Raw genomic sequence first — 17,903 nt, 5'->3', positions numbered from 1 at the left:
CTCAACAGATGTAATAAAGTCCATATCCTCTACTGTCTATGGGCATAGTGTCACATGGTGCCAGGGGTCACAAGAAGATGGGAAGGGGGTCAGAAACCTTGCAGGATAAAAAGGGCAGGGAGAAAGGCTTCAACGAGAAGCTGATTCTTTCTGTTAATTTCATTCTTATCTGTTGTCATATGACTCTGGTATTTCGATGTGGGATGTATATGGAGAGAGGAGCTGAACATAGGAGAGAATGTGTAATGGGCCATTTTCTCTTTCCTGAATATGCCTTGCTTAGAATGTTTATTTGATTGCAGCTGCAGAAACAATCATTGTCCTAACCCCATACTGTCAAGTGGGCAACCCAACATCATAAAACTCCAACATCATGTGAGCCAGATCTGCCTTTGTTTTCTCTTGAACCTTCTCCAGAACCCAATTGGGCCATGGCTACTTAAAAATGGAAATTCCCTAAAAATTAATGGACCCTTTGTCAAGCCTTTGCAAACTGTAATTTTTACATGAAGCATGTGCCGTGTAAGTAGACCTATACGTGCTAGGGCATTTCACTATTCCTGAGGACTGGCTGAAGTTCTTGTGGACTGACTACTGGACAACCCAGGAGCTCTGTAAAACACAGCTTGACTATATTAACTTACATCTTCAGAACATCAAGTATCTTTATGGCAGGAAATAATAAAAGAGTTTTACTATGCATTGCCAGAAAGAGTACAAGGAAGCTTGGAAACTCGGATATGTTCTGACCTCATGTTTTAGGCAGGGGCAAGTGGTATCTAATCCACCTGGAGCCTTGGTTTTCTGATTTGTCATTACTACCCAAATCTCAATTTATATCTTAAGTGAAGTTCACTGGGCCCTCACAACTCCATGTCCATGCAGCTCCTCGGACTGGAAGGGCACCCTTCCCTTCACCTCTTTGTTTCCTCCTGTTCCTCTGAGAGTCACCTGTGGTCCCAGTTCACCTGGGGAGACGCTGGACTCCAGGGCTCCTCAGCACCGTACATTTCCCTTTCTCAGGATACCAAGCACACTGGATTGGGACTGCTTCCTTGGTCATCTGGCCCCCTGGAGGCAGGGACTGGTTTTTGTTTGTTTTTTATTTTTCATTAATTCCCCATCAGTCATGCCTCATAGAGTACCCAACCAAAAGAAAGTATGTAGAAAGTGTTTGTTGAGTGAATGAGTGAATTTGAAAATCAGGGACTTGGCTCAGTGAATCTTTAAGACCCTTGGAGTTTTATGGTTGAATGAGTCTGGAGGAACTTTGGGAAGAAGGAATTGATGCTAAAATCTACAGGGAAAGAAGATAGGAGGAACTTTCATTAATTCTGTTCTATTCCAACACTTGGATTCGTACTACACCATCAGGGTTTAGAGCAGTCGCTCCTCCTCTACAGGCTTTGGTTCCACTTTCAGAGTTTACTAGAAGCTCTTTCACCTGAGATGCATACCAAAGCTCTTTGGGATATGGTAGAATGCCAGTCACTAGGGGCAGGGGAAGGTTTGAGGACCTCTCACTGTCCTCTTCATCTCGATACCTTATGGACATTTGAGAGAGGTGGAGATGCAAAGGCTGGAGAGAAGAGAGTGGCACAGGGTGGGGTGAGGAGTTTCCTGCTGCCTCCTTGGCCTTTAGCCAGGGGTATAAGAGGCCCACTTTGTGTTTGAGAGAATACGCATGAGTGCTGTTTAATATCCTGCCTTGAGTCACCGAAGGAGAATGTTCAAGTTAAAAAAGACCATAGCCTAATCAAGTCTAAACTTTAAAAATTTTAATGAAGTACATCTTTTGGTTTCAAAAATAAAATTATATGCAGAACTTCAATAAACTAGAGATACAAAATGACAGTGTTGAGATTGAAAGGGGAAGGGAGGAGTTTGCTTTGTTTAGTTTTCCTCTTCCTGTCTGTGCCATCCCTAAAAGATCCAGAAGTCCACCTTTTCCTTCCCTTTAAGTGTACAGACTTAGAGCTAGGGACAGGAATGTTAAATGCCCCGGCCAAGGTGCTTCAGGCAGTCTAGAGAGAACAGCCAGTGTGCTCTCCTCGTAATGTTTCCAAGAGACCTGTGCTATAGTTTGAATGTCCCTTCCGAAACTCATGTTTAAACTTAATACCCAATGTGGCAGTATTGAGAGGTGGAGCCTTTGAGAGGCTATGGACTACGAACTATTCAACTATGAAGGTTCTGCCTTCATGAATGGTGATCCCACTCATGGATTAATGGATTAAAGAGCTAACGGATTAATGGATTATCATGGAAATGTGACTAGTGGCTTTATAAGAAGAAGAAGAGAGACTTGAGCATAGCATGTTAGCATGCTCAGCCCCCTCACCATGTTATACCCCGCACCCACGTTCAGGGAGTCCCCACTAGCAAGCCAGAAAGCTTTTACCAGATGTGCCCCTTTGACCTTGGACTTCCCAGCTTTCAGAACTGTTAAGAAATAAATTTTGTTTCTTATACATTACCCTGTGTCAGGTATTCTGTTATAAGTAACATAAAACAGACTAGGACAACCCAGATCCTAGCCGAAAGCTAACTGAGAAGCAGGCAGTACTGAATTCTCTGCTCTGGACAGTAGGGCTGCATGAGGATTTTAATGTTTCCAGTATATCATCCTAACATCTCCCCTCAAATAAAGAAAAAAAATATTTTACAAAGAAAACCCAAGAGAAATCCAAGATTGCAACCTTTGTACAATCAGCAACAAATTGAAAACCTTGAATATTAACTAAATTCGTTAAACTAAATGAAATTTAAGGGGCCCAGATAGTAAAGCATGTTGAATGAAAATTGTCATTCCTTAATATTTGTTTTAGGGATTGAGATTTCCACATGCTTGGTTTTCCTAAGTCAAGCAATAACAGGGCTTTTACCTGTTCCAGAAGATGGAGGGGTGATAGATCCTGGGCTGTCATCTTCAGGCTCCGAGACAGTGACAGTGGGGACTGTGTCAGGACTTGGCTTTAGACATATATCTTGCTTCTCAGGGGTCTTCTCCTGGGTAGTGGTTTCAACAGAAGGTTCTATTTCTGTCAGTGTGATTTTGACAGGGGTGGTGATCTGAGGAGCCCTGTGCTGTTCTTCAGAGAGATCATCTATGTATGGAGCAAATGTGGATTCTTCCAGTAAATGGTCCTTGATGATTTTTCCCTCCACAGGAGCTGGTTTGTCAGGTTCACGGACTCCTTCAGGTTTAATTGAGATGTCAGTGTCCTTATTCTTAAAATCCAAGTCTTTATCTTCCAACTCGGGGTGATGTTGTTCTTGGTGCTTCACCTCCTCGGGTCTGGTTATGTCAATGTATTTATAGGCCTCTGCTTTCATCTGGTCCAAAGGGTCTGCTAAGATCTTGTTTACTTCGGTGGACTCTGCAGGAGTCATCTCTATTCCAGAATCAGAACTAAATAAGCCACGAGACTCTATCCCAGGCACATCTGGTAAGGAGGGGCCGGGTGTACCCAGCTCCTCAGGGCTCTCTGAAATGGTGACGTGGCCATTTTCCTTCTGAAGAATTCCAGTGAAATATGTAGAATCCTCCTGAGGTGGATAGCAGATGTCAGAAATGAGAGATGTGTAACACGATCCTTCCCCATCTTTTGATGTTGTTGAGAAGGTGTGGTCCATGGCACTGGAAACACCTGCCACACCTATGAATCAAAGCAGCAGCAGACAGTGAGTGGGTGCTTGGCGTCAGCTCTCTCTCCTGTCTAACCCACCACCCACCCCTGCCTGGTGAAGACATGACATCCTTTCTTCTTAAGTCCTCGGAGTTCCCTCGGAGCTCCCTCAGAGCACCAGCATGTTAAATTTCGTCATCTCCCCGATAGTCCATACTTCTGGTATTTTTCTAGTAACAGACCCCAGAGGCTCACATAAACTGCCAGGACCAGATAAGTTGGGGACAGATCCTATAAGACTAGGAAATTTATTTTCAACATCTACCACCTCAACACACAGTGACTTGATCTTAGTATTATTTAAAAGAAACCCTCTTTGTATATAAAGTATTAACAGCTCTCTAAGTAGAGGTGGAAATTAGGCTACCTCAGGATTGTAACTGCAACAATAGGATAGCTGACTGGGTACAGGAGCTGCTCTTGGAGATTCAATGGCTGGGAGGAGCCTCAAAGGACCCACTTGTCCAGCCCTTTCATTCATGGACTCCTGATCCATCCAGTCTCTTTTTTAAGGTCCTCAGAGAAAGGACCTCCTAGCTTTGGGCCTCATTCCAATGTCATATCACCCTAATGGTGTGCTTCCCTGTTTATTTCTTCAGTTTTCCCCCTTGTTTTGTTTCCCTCCTCTTTTACTCCCCTACTGCCCATTCATTGCCATCCAGTGATATTCAAAGTGACCCACTGGGAATTCCTTCATTCCACTGGTGGTGCTAAGGGTAAGACAGGTTTCCAAGTTTGAGTCTATAGAGTATTTTCACCCAGCTCTAATTCTAATACACCAGCCAAAATATTCATTAATAGTGGGCATAGGCCAGGTGCGGTGGCTCATGCCTATAATCCCAGCACTTTGGGAGGCCAAGGCAGGCAGATCTCCTGAGGTCAGGAGTTCGTAGACCAGCCTGACAACATGGAGAAACTCCATCTCTACTAAAAACACAAAATTAGCTGGGCGTGTTGGCACATGCCTGTAATCCCAGCTACTCAGGAGGCCGAGGCAGGAGAATCACTTGAACCCAGGAGGAGGAGGTTGCGGTAAGCCGAGATTGAGCCATTGCACTCCAGCCTGGGCAAAAAGAGCAAACCTCCATCTAAAAAAAAAAAAAAAAAGTGAGCATAAAAGGAAAACCCTCCACTGTTTTACTTTGCTGTAAAATTCTACCAGAAGGTATGAAAACCAACATTTATTGAGGCGTCACTCTATGCTAAGCAGTGGGATTTTTAATCTAATTTTTACAATTGTATAAATTAAGTCCCACATTCTCTACATCTACAAACACATTACACACACACATATACACAAACACACACACAGCAGGTACAATATCAAAGGTCTTAAGACACACCTGAAGAATAGACTAGAGCAACAACTCATATAAAAGTAATCAAAACAGTGGCAGTAACAAGTCAAAAGCTAACATGTGAGTGCTTGCTATGTGTCAGGCATTGTTCTAAACTTTTCATTAATATCGACTCATTTCATAACCAAAGCAATCCTAGAAGGTTGGCAATATTGTTAGGCTCATTTTACAGATGAGGAAACTGAGAAACAAAGGGGTTAAATAACTCACCTAAGATCTTACAGGCAGTAAGTGGTAGAACCAGGATTCACACCCAAGTAACACAGAAGCCAAGAAACCTTCCCTAATGCCCTTTGCCCCAGTTAAGTCAGTCTGTGAGGTTGTTTTTTTTTTTTTTTTTTTTTTTGCAGGTAATGTTTACTCAGCATTATTACAAACAAACTTAACTTTTGTCTTTTCCTAGCTTTCTTTTTGGTTGCACAAGCTATTGTTTCTCTATGGGCAGTGGAAAAGCACAAAGCCTCTTCGCCATTCTAGCACTTTCCTGCCTCAGCACCTTTGCACTAGCTGTTTCCTTTTCTTGGAACTCTCTTCTCCTAGATACCTATATACCTAATTCTCTCATCCCCAAGTCTTTGCTCAAATGTCACCATCTTAAGAAAAATGACCCTAAACCTCCATCTCAAATTGCAACTTGCCTTCCCCTCCCCATTTCTGCCAATCCTATTCTCCGCTACTCTTCTGATTTTTCTTTTTCCCATATCGCTTATCTCCTTCTTAAATACTGTATAGTTAACATGTTTTTAATGCATCGATTGTCTCCTCTTGCTAGGTAAGCTCACACACGCAGCATAGTAAGCTCCACAAGGGCAGGAATTTCTGACTATTTTGCTCACCAATATAGGCACCTAAAACAGGGCCTGATGAATAGTAGGTACTCAATACATATTTGCAAAATAAGGAAAAGTGATTTTTTGGGGGGGCGGAGGACAGAGTCTCACTCTGTCACCCAGGCTGGAGTGCAGTGGAGCGATCTTGGCTCACAGCAACCTCTGCCTCCCAGATTCAAGCAATTTTCTTGCCTCAGCCTCCCGAGTAGCTGGGATCACAGGCATGTGCCACCACATCCAGCTGATTTTTGTATTTTAGTAGAGACAGGGTTTTGTCATTTTGGCCAGATGGTCTCGAACTCCTAACCTCAGGTGATCCTCCCACCATGGCCTCCCCAGTGCTGGGATTACAGGCATGAGCCACCACACCAGGCCATATATATATATAAATCCATGGGTGCACACACACCTTTATCCTGAAGAATTATTAAAGCTTCTTTCATTATATGGGCTCAGCTTATATGTAGATCTCATTGGAGGCAGGGAAATCAACCTGAGATATATATTTCACTACAGATATTCGGATCCTAGGATTCCCTACCAGTTATTTGGAACTATTTGCAGGTGTTAATAAGTAATTATTCACCAGAAAGTGAGGAGAGGAGGGGTTTGTCCATGTAAATGAATAGTCTGGAGAGGTGGGGAGTGAGAAAGGGAATCTGGAGAAGACATAGTAGGTGGTTTATTGGGTTTCCAAGGCTGTGTCTCAGTCATTATCATCCAAATTTCACTCAATTCCCCTACTGCAGAGGCCACCACAGGGCTCCTGGCCCTGATTACCTATACTTGGCATGTTGCATATCCCTCTAGACCACTGTCTCCTACCACCAGGGTTATCTCATTAAACACAAGTGTCACTTGCACAGTGCCCAGCCCCTGGGCTCTGCATTGCCTTGCTGGATAATCCTTAAACTCTGTAGCCTGGCATTTGAGACGATGTGAATTCCACCTGGTCACAGCCTTGTTGCCACCATTCCTTTCACCCTCCACTCCAGGCATACAAAGCCCTTCACAGTCTCACACTCACTTGACCAGCTTTTCTAGCCCTGTCTTCCACTTTCTAATTCAAATTCTAAGCTCCACTAATATAAACTACCCAACACTTTTTCAACACTGGATCCTTCCAACCTCCACATCCAAACCTCTGCCCTTCAATCTCAAGCCATTAAACATAAGGAGCTTTAAATGTCACCATCTCCATGATTAATTTGCTGACTGTCTTAGTCCATTTAGGCGGTTGCAACAAAAAGACTATAAACTATGTAGATTATAGACAATAGAAATTTACTCTGGGAGGTTCAGGATCAAGGTGCCAGTGGATTTAGTGTCTGGTGAGGGCCCACTTCCTACATGGCCATCTTTTTGCTGTAACTTCACATGGTAGAAAGGGTGAGGGATTCTCTCTAGGGCCACTTTTATAAGGTCACTAATCCCATTCATGAGAGCTCTGCCCTTGTAGCTTAATCACCTCCCAAAGGCCTGACTCCAAATATCATTGCCTTGGGGGTTAGGATTTCAATATTTGAATTTTGAGGGGGGTGGTGCACAAAAACATGCAGATCACAGCACTGACCAATGCCTGCAGGACCTGATCCCATCCTATTGTCTCCCTCTTCATTCGCATAGCACTTAATTTATACTGCTCATGTGGCATGTATGACATACAGCTTATATATGTCCATGTTACCTTCTTCTAACCTGTCAGCTCCTGGAGTTTGATGCTTGTCTGGCACACTACATTGCACTTGGTAAGCATCCAATTCAAAATGAACATAAATAAATGAACTGTTCAATCAATCCATTAATGAGTGGGCTTATTCTGTGCAGCCACTGAGAACAAGCTACGACTAATTAATGCAAATTACAAAGAGGACATTTTAAATCTCTCATGCAAAAAACAGCCTAAAATGTGAGTTATCCAACAATGAAATAGAGCAAGAGTATTCTCAGAATAAGAGTATTCTGATCATGGTAGACACAGGCAGAGAGAGACCTAGTGTTGTCTAGACAGAAACAAGTACTTTGTAGAAAGCTGGATGAGACAACTGCTGAATTCCCTTCCAACTTTCCATGATTTTTATACTAATTGGCTACCACTGTAGTGTGACACAACTTTCCTTTTTACTTATCGCTTTCCTGTGTAACAGAATCAACATAATTTCCCCCAAGGTGATGCCTTCAAGAACAGGGGCTTCTCAGATGTACAGTAATAATTGAGGGAACAGAATCTAAGTGACATCTATATTATTCTATAAATAAAATATTATTAGAGAGGCTATAAATAGAATCAACAATTGGGAAGAAGTCCCATTCCTACCCTACCAGCTCTGTCTTGCTCAGAAAACCCAGTATGAAATTGGAAGGACCCCTTTACCACACTCTAAAAATACTGCCTGCTAGAGGAAGAGAAGAGGAACAAAGTTATTTGTGTAAATCACACATTTTATTTTTAAAACTTTTTTCACACATTTTAGATGGGATCGTATTAGAATTATCATAAAAACAAAGAGTAATTCAAATACTTTGAATGTAGTTATGTCTCATTTTTAAAAATTGAGCTAAATACCCTGAAAAATTCTCAAGGTTCTAACTTATTGAATTTAAAAATATATATACATGATATGGTGCCTATCAGTTAGAACTCTTGTAAACAGAAAGTCCTCCCAGACAGTAAATTATGTTGGTGCAGAGTCCTGTGGGGATTGTTGGAACTGAGAAGCAGAACTGAGCCTGAAGGCCCAGGAAAGCCAATTAATTCTTGTCAGTACTTCCTGCAGAGCTGGCAGATGTGGGAACTGAGAGAGCACAAGCCATTTGCCCCAGGTAGGAACTCACATTGCCATATTGTTAAATACAAATCCACTAAATAAAAGTGCCTTGTCTAGACTAGAAATTGCCACATAACCAACGATTCTGTGGAATATCTGATTTCCTCAGATACTTCCCCACAGCTGTTTCCTGGACCATCTAGAGGTCTAATTCACGCAGAGGCAAATGTACCTTGAGAGTCGCTATGTTAACCTACAGATGCCCTCTTCGGAGGTGGCTGTTCTGGGAAGACACAGCAAATTCAGTTACCTGGATGCATTTAAAATGGCACTGATTTTCAAAATTTCAATTTGTAATAACTTCAAAAAAGTACTTATAATAAAAACTGAAGGATTCACAGGCCACTATTTCTAGTCAAAAGCTAAGTAGGAGAAGGATGAAAAGAAACTGAAACTATTGCCATTAAATCCCAATATGTGTTGATAAAAGTGAAGCTTTTTTTTTTTTTTTTTTTTTTTTTGAGACGGAGTCTTGCTCTGTCACCCAGGCTGGAGTGCAGTGGTGCAATCTCGGCTCACTGCAAGCTCCGCCTCCCGGGTTCACGCCATTCTGCTGCCTCAGCCTCTCTGAGTAGCTGGGACTACAGGCGCCCACCACCACGCCCGGCTAATTTTTTTTTGTATTTTTAGCAGAGATGGGGTTTCACCGTGGTCTCGATCTCCTGACCTCGTGATCCGCCCGCCTCGGCCTCCCAAAGTGCTGGGATTACAAGCGTGAGCCACCGCGCCCGGCCAAAAGTGAAGCTTTTTAACCTACCGATTAAAAGAGGTCAGAAACACTCATCATGAGGCAGACAAATTCAGTAATCTCATGAAGGGTAGATGTTTTATTTTATTTTAAAAATTCTCTGGCAACACTAAGGGATAGGATGACAACGATGACTTGCTGAAGATGATTCTACTTTTCTCAAGGAAAAGCTTTAATCCTAAAATTCTATTAATAGTTCTTAACGCTGACTCATTCTCACAGAATGGAGTTCATTCAATTGGTGATCCATAGCTTAGGCAGTTTGTATTCTGGCTCTACCACTAACTGGCAGTTGCGAGATGTTGGGCAAGTTAGCCTCTTAGAGCCTCCGTTAGTTCATCTTTATGATAAGGCAATAATTAACTCCCACCTTATTGGGCAGCTAGGAGGACTAAATGAGATAATGCCCTTAGATCTTTGCCTGGTACATCAAACACATTCAATAAATGAGAGCTGTTGATTTTCTTATTATCTTTATTTTTCAGGGAGAACACTACTTCATCTCCAACATATTACCATCTGTTCGTTAGTTTCTTCCTTTATCTCTAATGACATCCTCTCATGGTAGAGTGGGCCAGAAGGAGTTTCACGTATCCAGTCCACACCCATGCTCTCTGGGGTCCACCTTAGATGCTAAGTCTCCAGAGTCCAAGGCCATGCTGTCTTCACAGCTCCACGAGCAGGTGGTGGTTCATTATGTACTTTAAAAGGACATAGATCCTGTCATGACCGTGATGATGACTGACTTGAGCACAAAAAGCTGAAATTTACCAAAACTACAGACAGAAAAGGAATGAGAGGGTTAAGTGCCTACAGATGCCTTCTTCCTGTGGACAGAGCCTATTCTGACTCGCTAGGATTGAGATAAGGGGCTTATGGTTTAAGGTGGTACTTCCACAACTCTATAAAGCTCCTCTTACTGCACTGAAATGGAGACATAGAAAACGCCAGAAAGAAAAAAAATAACAAATTATACAAAAAGGTTTTCTGAGAACAGAGATAGAAATGCTCCATTAGACAAACATCTGGCTTACCCTTCTCCCTGGAATTAGAGAAACAAAAATGCCAATTATTGTTTGAAGAGAGCCAATATTAACAGGTATAGGGGACATTAGCCCTATTAAATTGAGAAATATTTTTTTAAAAAGTGTGGGCATAATAAAAAACTGTAATGACAGTGCAGAGAGAGGTGCATATTAAAATTCAAGAATTAAAAGCCAGAATCAATGACCAAAAGTAAATCTGCATTCACCTTTCCCAGAATCCCCTGCCCTGAGGCTGCCCATGTGATGGACAGCAGCAGCCTGCACAGAGGTTAGGCTGGGAGGCTTTTTCCCTGAATACTCCCACACATCTTTTCTAAGTGCTATGAAATCAGCAGGCCCACAGTCTGGAGGCTGTGACACATTTGACAACAGAGTCCTCCATGAGGGATGAATATGCCAGAGAGACTCTAGGAACCTCTATGTCACCTAGAAAACATTCTCCTTCTCAAATTAAGTGGGCTGTAATTTAACATGACAAATGGGTACTGAGAAATCCAGGTACACCCATTTTTAATCAGTTTTATCTGTATGGTTAGTTAAGAGAGCTAAAAATAAAAACAGCCTGCATTCTCTAGCAAAAGACTAAGCCAAAGCTGATGAACATGTTTGGGGGTTTAAGAATATGAATAACTACTCTTTCCCCAACTCACTGCCTTATTTAAAGCTTGTCTGCCAGAATAATAGATTTCGCTTTTGGTTTTGCAAAATTAATGTTTAATAAAAATGATTCAGCAAGTTGTTCTTTTCTCTATGAAGAGCCAAGATTCGCATTGCCTAGGATGTTTTCACTTTAGCAAAAAATTCTCTTAAAGGAAAAATAATTGCTTTAGCAGACAGACTAGGGCCTAAATGTTTTTCAGAGTCCTCAGTAGTGCCTTGGAAAGCATAAAGTTGCAGAGCACTAAGATGAAATGATGGTGAAAGATCTGATAAGCTTGGAATCATATTTTGGATTTTGTTTGTTTTTGCCTGCTGTTTAAAGATGGAAATGTGATTCTGTGGTCTTCTTTGAGAAAAAATCTTTTTTAGGGAAATGGTGGAGGTGAATACTTATTTATAATTTACTTAGATCTTAAGAAAAGGTGCCTAAAATCCTATGTAGACATTCCTTTGCTGTTTTGAAGAATAGGTTTATTGATATGTAATTCATATACCATAAAATTCACTCTTTTGAAGTGTACAATTCAGTAGTGTTTGTATAATAATAGTTATGCAACCACCACCACTACCTTCTAATTCACCCAACTGATTTAAATGTATTCTACTCCCAATGTTTCCAATCAGAGAGCGCTCTAAGTTTCCTTTACTATGTAAATAATTACCTTTGGAATAAAAACAAGGGCTATCCCCAAACATCTTTCTATTTATCATTTACTGATAGAATTTTGCTCTCTGATTTCCAAAGAGAAAAATAATTGTTCTTGGTCAGATTCCCTCAATGCTATGTAGAACATGGATAATAGCAAAAAAATGTGTGCTATAAATTTGTTTGCCCTTTAATAGCTCTTTTGCTCCCCATCCCCCACATAGAATTATCTAGCCAGTCCCTATAATTCTTTTTTTTTTTTTTGTCTCTGTTGCCCAGGCTGGAGTGCAGTGGTTCCATCATGACTCCTGCAGCCTTGACCTCCTGGGTTCAAGCAATTCTCCCGCCTCAGTCTCCAAGGTACCTGGGACTACAGGCATGAGCCACTGCACCCAGCTCTTTCTTTTAAAATAAAAACTTTATTCTTACTATTTTTTGAGGAGACTTAAGTTCACAGCAAAATTGCAAGGAAGGCACAGAGATTTCCCATATGCCCCTGCCTCCACACATGCTGCTGTGGTCTGAATGTCTGTGTTCCCCTAAAATTCCTGTGTTAATATCCTAACCCCAAAGATGATAGTATTAGGAGATGGGACCTTTGGGAGGTGAGGAGATCATGAGGGAGGAGGCTGATACAGTTTGGCTGTGTCCCCACCCAAATCTCATCTTGAATTGTAGCTCCCATGATTCCCGCATGTTTGGGAGGGATCTGGTAGGAGATAATTGAAATGTGTGGGCAGTTTCCCCCATACTGTTCTCATAGTAGTGAATATGTTTCATGAGATCTGATGGTTTTATAATGGGAAGCCCCTTTTGCTTGGTCCTCATTCTCTCTTTGCTGGCTGCCACCATGTAAGACATCCTTTTGCTCTTCCTTGGTCTTCTGCCATGATTGTGAGGCCTTCCCAGCCATTTGGAACTGTGAGTCAATTAAACCTCTTTCCTTTATAAATTCTCCAGTCTTGGGTATGTCTTTATTAGCAGCGTGAAAACGGACTAATACAGAGCCCTCATAAATAGGATTAGTGCCGTTATAAAAGAGAGCCAAGGGAGTGCCTTTGTCTCTTCCACTACTTGAGGATGCAGAGAGGAGATGCCATCTGTGAACCAGAAAATGGGCCCTCATCTGACAATGAATCTACCAGTGCCTTGATCTTGGACTTTCTAGACTCCAGAACTGTAAGAAATAAATGTTTGCTGCTTACAAGCCACCTAGTTTATGGTGTTTTGTTACAGCAGCCCAAATTGACCAAGACACATAGTATATTTGTTACAACTGATGAATCTACAACAACACGTCATCACCCAAAGTCTGTAGTTTACATTAAAGTTTACTCTTGGTGGTGTATATTCTCTGGGTTTGAACAAAAGTATAATGACATATATACACCATAACAGTATTATATAGAATATTTTCACTTCCTCCAAATTCCTGTGTTCTGCCTATTCATCCTTTCCTCCTTCCTAACCCCAGCAACCACTGATCCTTTTACTGTCTCCACAGTTTTGCCTAGTCCAAAATGTCATATATTTGGAATCACCCATAATTCTTTTTACAGCTTTCTTTCCATTCCATGGCTACCTCCCTAGAGAGACACTTACCACCTTCTCTCAGGAGTACTGTGATTGTTTCCTAAGTGTTCTCCAGGTTCCAGCCTCACCTCTTCTCACTCTGCACTACTCTGCACATGGCTGACATATTTATCTCCCCAAAGCAGCACTATTACCATGTCACTTCTCTATTTCAAAGCCTTCTGTGACCATCTTTGCCCATCCCTTGGCTTAGAATTCAGGATCCTCTTCAGCAGGGTCCCAGCCTGCCTTTAGGGTTTTATTTCTGAGATTGCACAAAAAACACACCTGCTCAAGCCCACAAACATACCATAAGATTTTCTACTTCTGTGCCTCTGCTCAAGCCCTTCTCCTCAATTGAAAGGCTCCTTCACTCTTCCCAAATCCAAATAACATCTCTGGTGAAGTCCCGCCTCCTCTAGGAAGTTTCTTCCTGTTACCTCACTCCTCAATGTTTTCTTCATCTCCACCCCAAGGGTCATGACCATTCATTTGGAACTTACTGGCTTTCCTGCTTTTGTTGTCAGTTGTCTTTTTCTATATACCTGTTAAGAAACATTTCATATACATCTTCATATCTTTGCACAGTCTGGGCAAAGCAATTACTGATTGGATTATTACCTCCATGCTGCCATCTGATTGAGTCACATTCAAGAGCCTTTGGAATAAGCTTTACCATCAATCATGTGTTAATTCAATGAAAAAAAATTCTGAATGCTTACTATGTGCAAAGCACCAAAATGAAGGACATTCTCATATGTACATAGGCTTAGTAACCTAGTGTGCCCCCAAAGTCTACTACAAAATCATTGTTTGTAAATAGAAGTTCAGGTGCCCTTGGATGCAGTAGAAGTGATGTTGGGTGGGTTGCAGTATCTGCTGATGGAGAATAATGACAGCAGACAGGTCCCATATGGTACATCATATATCCTGATTCATCTTTTTGGTCAGGCATGGCATTGTCAGAAAAAAACAAAGAAGAAGGATTGGAAGAGTTTCTTCAGGTCATCTAATGCAAGGCCTTCCCAATCTTAGGATCTTATCCACAAGACTCAGAAGTATCCATCTTCCAACCTTATTTTAAACATTTCCATTAATGTGATCTCATTGCTTGCTCTGCACCCTTAGTAAATGTTGTAGTTAACAGCCTGGGTCCTGGGTTCAAATGCGTGGCTTTGAATACTGACTCCCCCATTTACAAGCTGTGTGACCCTGGACAGATTACCTAATATCTTTGTGCTTCTGTCTCATCTGTTTATAATAATAGCCATTTCAAAGAATTATTCTGAAGACTAAATGAGATAGTAGAATCAAAGCACTGAAAGTCATACATGACACTTATTAAGGGCTCATTATTATTTTTAAAATTGAACCCCCAAATATCTCACTGTTGCTTCCAGGCTTTAGTCCCAGTTTTGTCTTCATCTATTAGTGAAAACAGACACCTCAACAAATAATTAGAAAACAACACAGCACATAAGGGGAAATCCCCCTAATATATAAAGAGTTCCTAGAAATCAGGAATAAAAAGACTATCGCTTCATTAAAAAAAAAACAGAGAATATAAACAAAGACTTCGCATGGAAAAAGATGTATGACCCTGGAACATAAAAATGCAAATTGAAAAATCCCTGAAATGGTATTTCTTCCTTATGAGTTTGAAAAAAATTCAAAAAAGTTTGGCAACACAGTCTTTAGTGAAGCTGGAGGGCAACAGGCATTCTCACACTAGGAGGAGGCTGGGAGGAGTACAATACGCCATAACCCCAGTGGGAGCAATTTGGGAATTCCTATCCAGATTACAAATGTATTTGCTCTTGGAACCCGCAACCTTCTTACAGGAATTAGCCCATAGACACACTTGCACATGTACAAAATGAATACATAAAAGGTCATACATTATAGCATAAGTTGAAAAAAATTGGAATCAAATACCTATCAACAAAGCCTAGCTAAACAACGTATTTCTATACATAGAATACTGTGTAGCTGTACAAGAGTGAAGACAATCTCCATGTATTGAAGATTTCCAGATAAATATTAAGTGAAAAAGTAAGTTGCAGAATATGTGTGTATAGATTTATAGTTATAGATATCTAGATGCAGATATATAGAATACTAACTCTCACATAAGAAAAAGAGGAATAAGAATATATGTTTGTATTTGTTCATATCTGCATAAAGACAACACTGAGAGAGTATACAAGAAACCAATTATTAACCACAGAGGGTGGGATAGGAGACCAGAAGTGGAAGGGAGATTTTTTTCACTGTGTACACTTCTTTTTAAAAATTATTTTCCTTTTCAACCAAATGAATGTGTTACTCTTTAAAACTTTAATTTCATTTAAAAACAAAGAAAAAGAAAACAATTTAGGATGATAGTAAGAGTGTTGCACATACTATGACGGGAACCCCCAGCCCAGCTTCCTTCTTCCACATGACAGACTTTCAAACATTTGAAGACAGCTATGGCTTCTCTTAGGTTCTCATCGTTCAGCTTAGAACCTTCTTCATCCTCTTCTTCACATGTTCTGTTTTCCCTGCACTGTGAACTCATAGGAAACATGGACTGCACAATGTGCTTCACTTTTCCCTGGTGCTAAGCACATCCCTGGTACCTAGATTTTTGTTTGGTAAGTACTTATGGGACAAATCAATGAATATATTTCCAGACTCATCATGCTAGTTTGAACCAGAGAATACACTGTAGTTCATCCTGGTCCCTCTAAAATCTGACCTGGACCTAATAATACAGAATGATTCAGAGGGACAATAATGATACATAGGGGCAGTGAGACTATTTCCCCTCCTAGTTCTGAGTCCCTTGACTTACATTTCCTATTTTTATTCACAGATTTTTATAGCCGCCGCCCACACTATTAGCTATGTTGCATTTGTGGCCAACTAAAACATGCCGGTACATAAGTCATCAGTTTTTTTAAACAACTGCATCATTTCAAAATGCACTTTTAGCCACTGCACTGGGTGTATCTCATAAATTTGAAAGACATTAAAGTCAGAAGCAAAGAATTTTCATTCTAATTGTCTTAGACCCTGATATGGTTTGGCTGTGTTCCCACCCAAATCTCACCTTGAATTGTAACAATCCCCACGTGTCAAGGGCAGGGCCAGGTGGAGATAATTAAATCATGGGGGCGGTTTCCCCCATACTGTTCTCATGGTAATGAACAAGTCTCATGAAATCTGATGGTTTTATAAGGGGCTTTCCCTGTTTTGCTCAGTCCTTCTCTTGCCTGCCGCCATGTAAGATGTGACTTTGCTCCTCATTTGCCTTCTGCTACGATTGTGAGGCCTCTCCAGCCATGTGGAACTGTGAATCAATTAAATCTGTTTCCTTTATAAATTACCCAGTCTCAGGTATGTCTTTATTAGCAGCCAGAGAACAGACTAACACATCTATCATTGAAAACAGACTGAAGAAGACCCTAGAAAGGGAATTACCACAGTCTGGAATAATCCACAAGATCAAGCTAAAGCCACAGTAGGAGTTTCTCAATAGAATGTGTTTTATTAAGGGAAATTCATGGCCACACAGCACAGGGCCATCCCTTGTAGGGGTACAGCCAGCCCATACCATGTCTTGGTAAAAAAGAAAGGTGCTCTTCCTCTAGTGGTCACAGACCTGTGCCAGAGGTCTGCATCCTCTGCTGAAAGTCTTGGATTTTGTGCCAGTGTTGGGAATTGAACATGGGTCTCTGGCATCTAAAGCAATATCGTGGAAAGTGGTATCCTTTGGGAAGCACATAGAGCAAGCAAATGAGGATGACAACTAAGGGGTAATGCTGTTAGGAACACGACATGGCAGACAACGTGGTGATGTGTTATGTGGTGTGGTATGGCATGCCATGGTATGGCATGACATGGTATGCAGTAGGGTGTGTGTACTGTGCTGTGCTGTGCCAAGACGTGACAGGGAGCATGGGATGATGCAGCAGGGCATGGCATGGTGTGTGGTGTGGTATGCTTCATGGTTACAGCGTTCCATTGTAGAAAAATCACAGGCATCAGATTCCTGGAGTTGGCCATCCCCATCGAATTACTGGCCTGGGGTTAGACATCCCCATCAAATCACTGACCTTTAATAAGTCATTAAACTTATAGGAAGGCCCAGTTTCCTCACTTGCAAAAGGAGGATAATAACAACTAACATTTAAAATATATGCTCACTATGTGCTAAATGAGATCATTAAATAGATGATCTCATTCCATGCTTTAACAGTCTATAAGACCTTTTGTTTAACCACACTCATACTATTGATGAGGAAACTGAAGCTTAGAGAGGTTAAGGAACCTGTTATTAGGAAGACAGCCAGAAGCGGCAGAAGCAGAACTCAGATTTAGGGCTATATGACTCCAAAGCTGATGCTATCAGCACTATTCTTGGAATTGTTGTGATGATTAAAGGAGACTTAACGGTTTGTAGCAGGCTTCTTAAGCTAAACTAGATGGATCTAAATTTGCCGTCACATCACAACTAACGAAGCAGTAAAGTAGAAAGAATC

General features: G+C 41.2%; 1 protein-coding gene across 1 annotated transcript in view; it reads right to left on the bottom strand.

Annotated features, from left to right (window-relative positions):
* RTN1 (reticulon 1) overlaps positions 1-17,903 on the bottom strand; it is a 272,299-nt gene that overhangs the window by 144,831 nt on the left and 109,565 nt on the right. Inside the window, exon 2 of the mRNA XM_055289195.2 lies at positions 2,886-3,659. Within this exon, the coding sequence (XP_055145170.1) occupies positions 2,886-3,659 (774 nt within the window). The remainder of the gene's footprint in view (positions 1-2,885; positions 3,660-17,903) is intronic.

This window comes from Symphalangus syndactylus, chromosome 8 (genome assembly GCF_028878055.3).
Source record: "Symphalangus syndactylus isolate Jambi chromosome 8, NHGRI_mSymSyn1-v2.1_pri, whole genome shotgun sequence".
Classification (NCBI taxonomy): domain Eukaryota; kingdom Metazoa; phylum Chordata; class Mammalia; order Primates; family Hylobatidae; genus Symphalangus; species Symphalangus syndactylus.
This window is presented reverse-complemented; position numbering and strand designations above follow the sequence as displayed.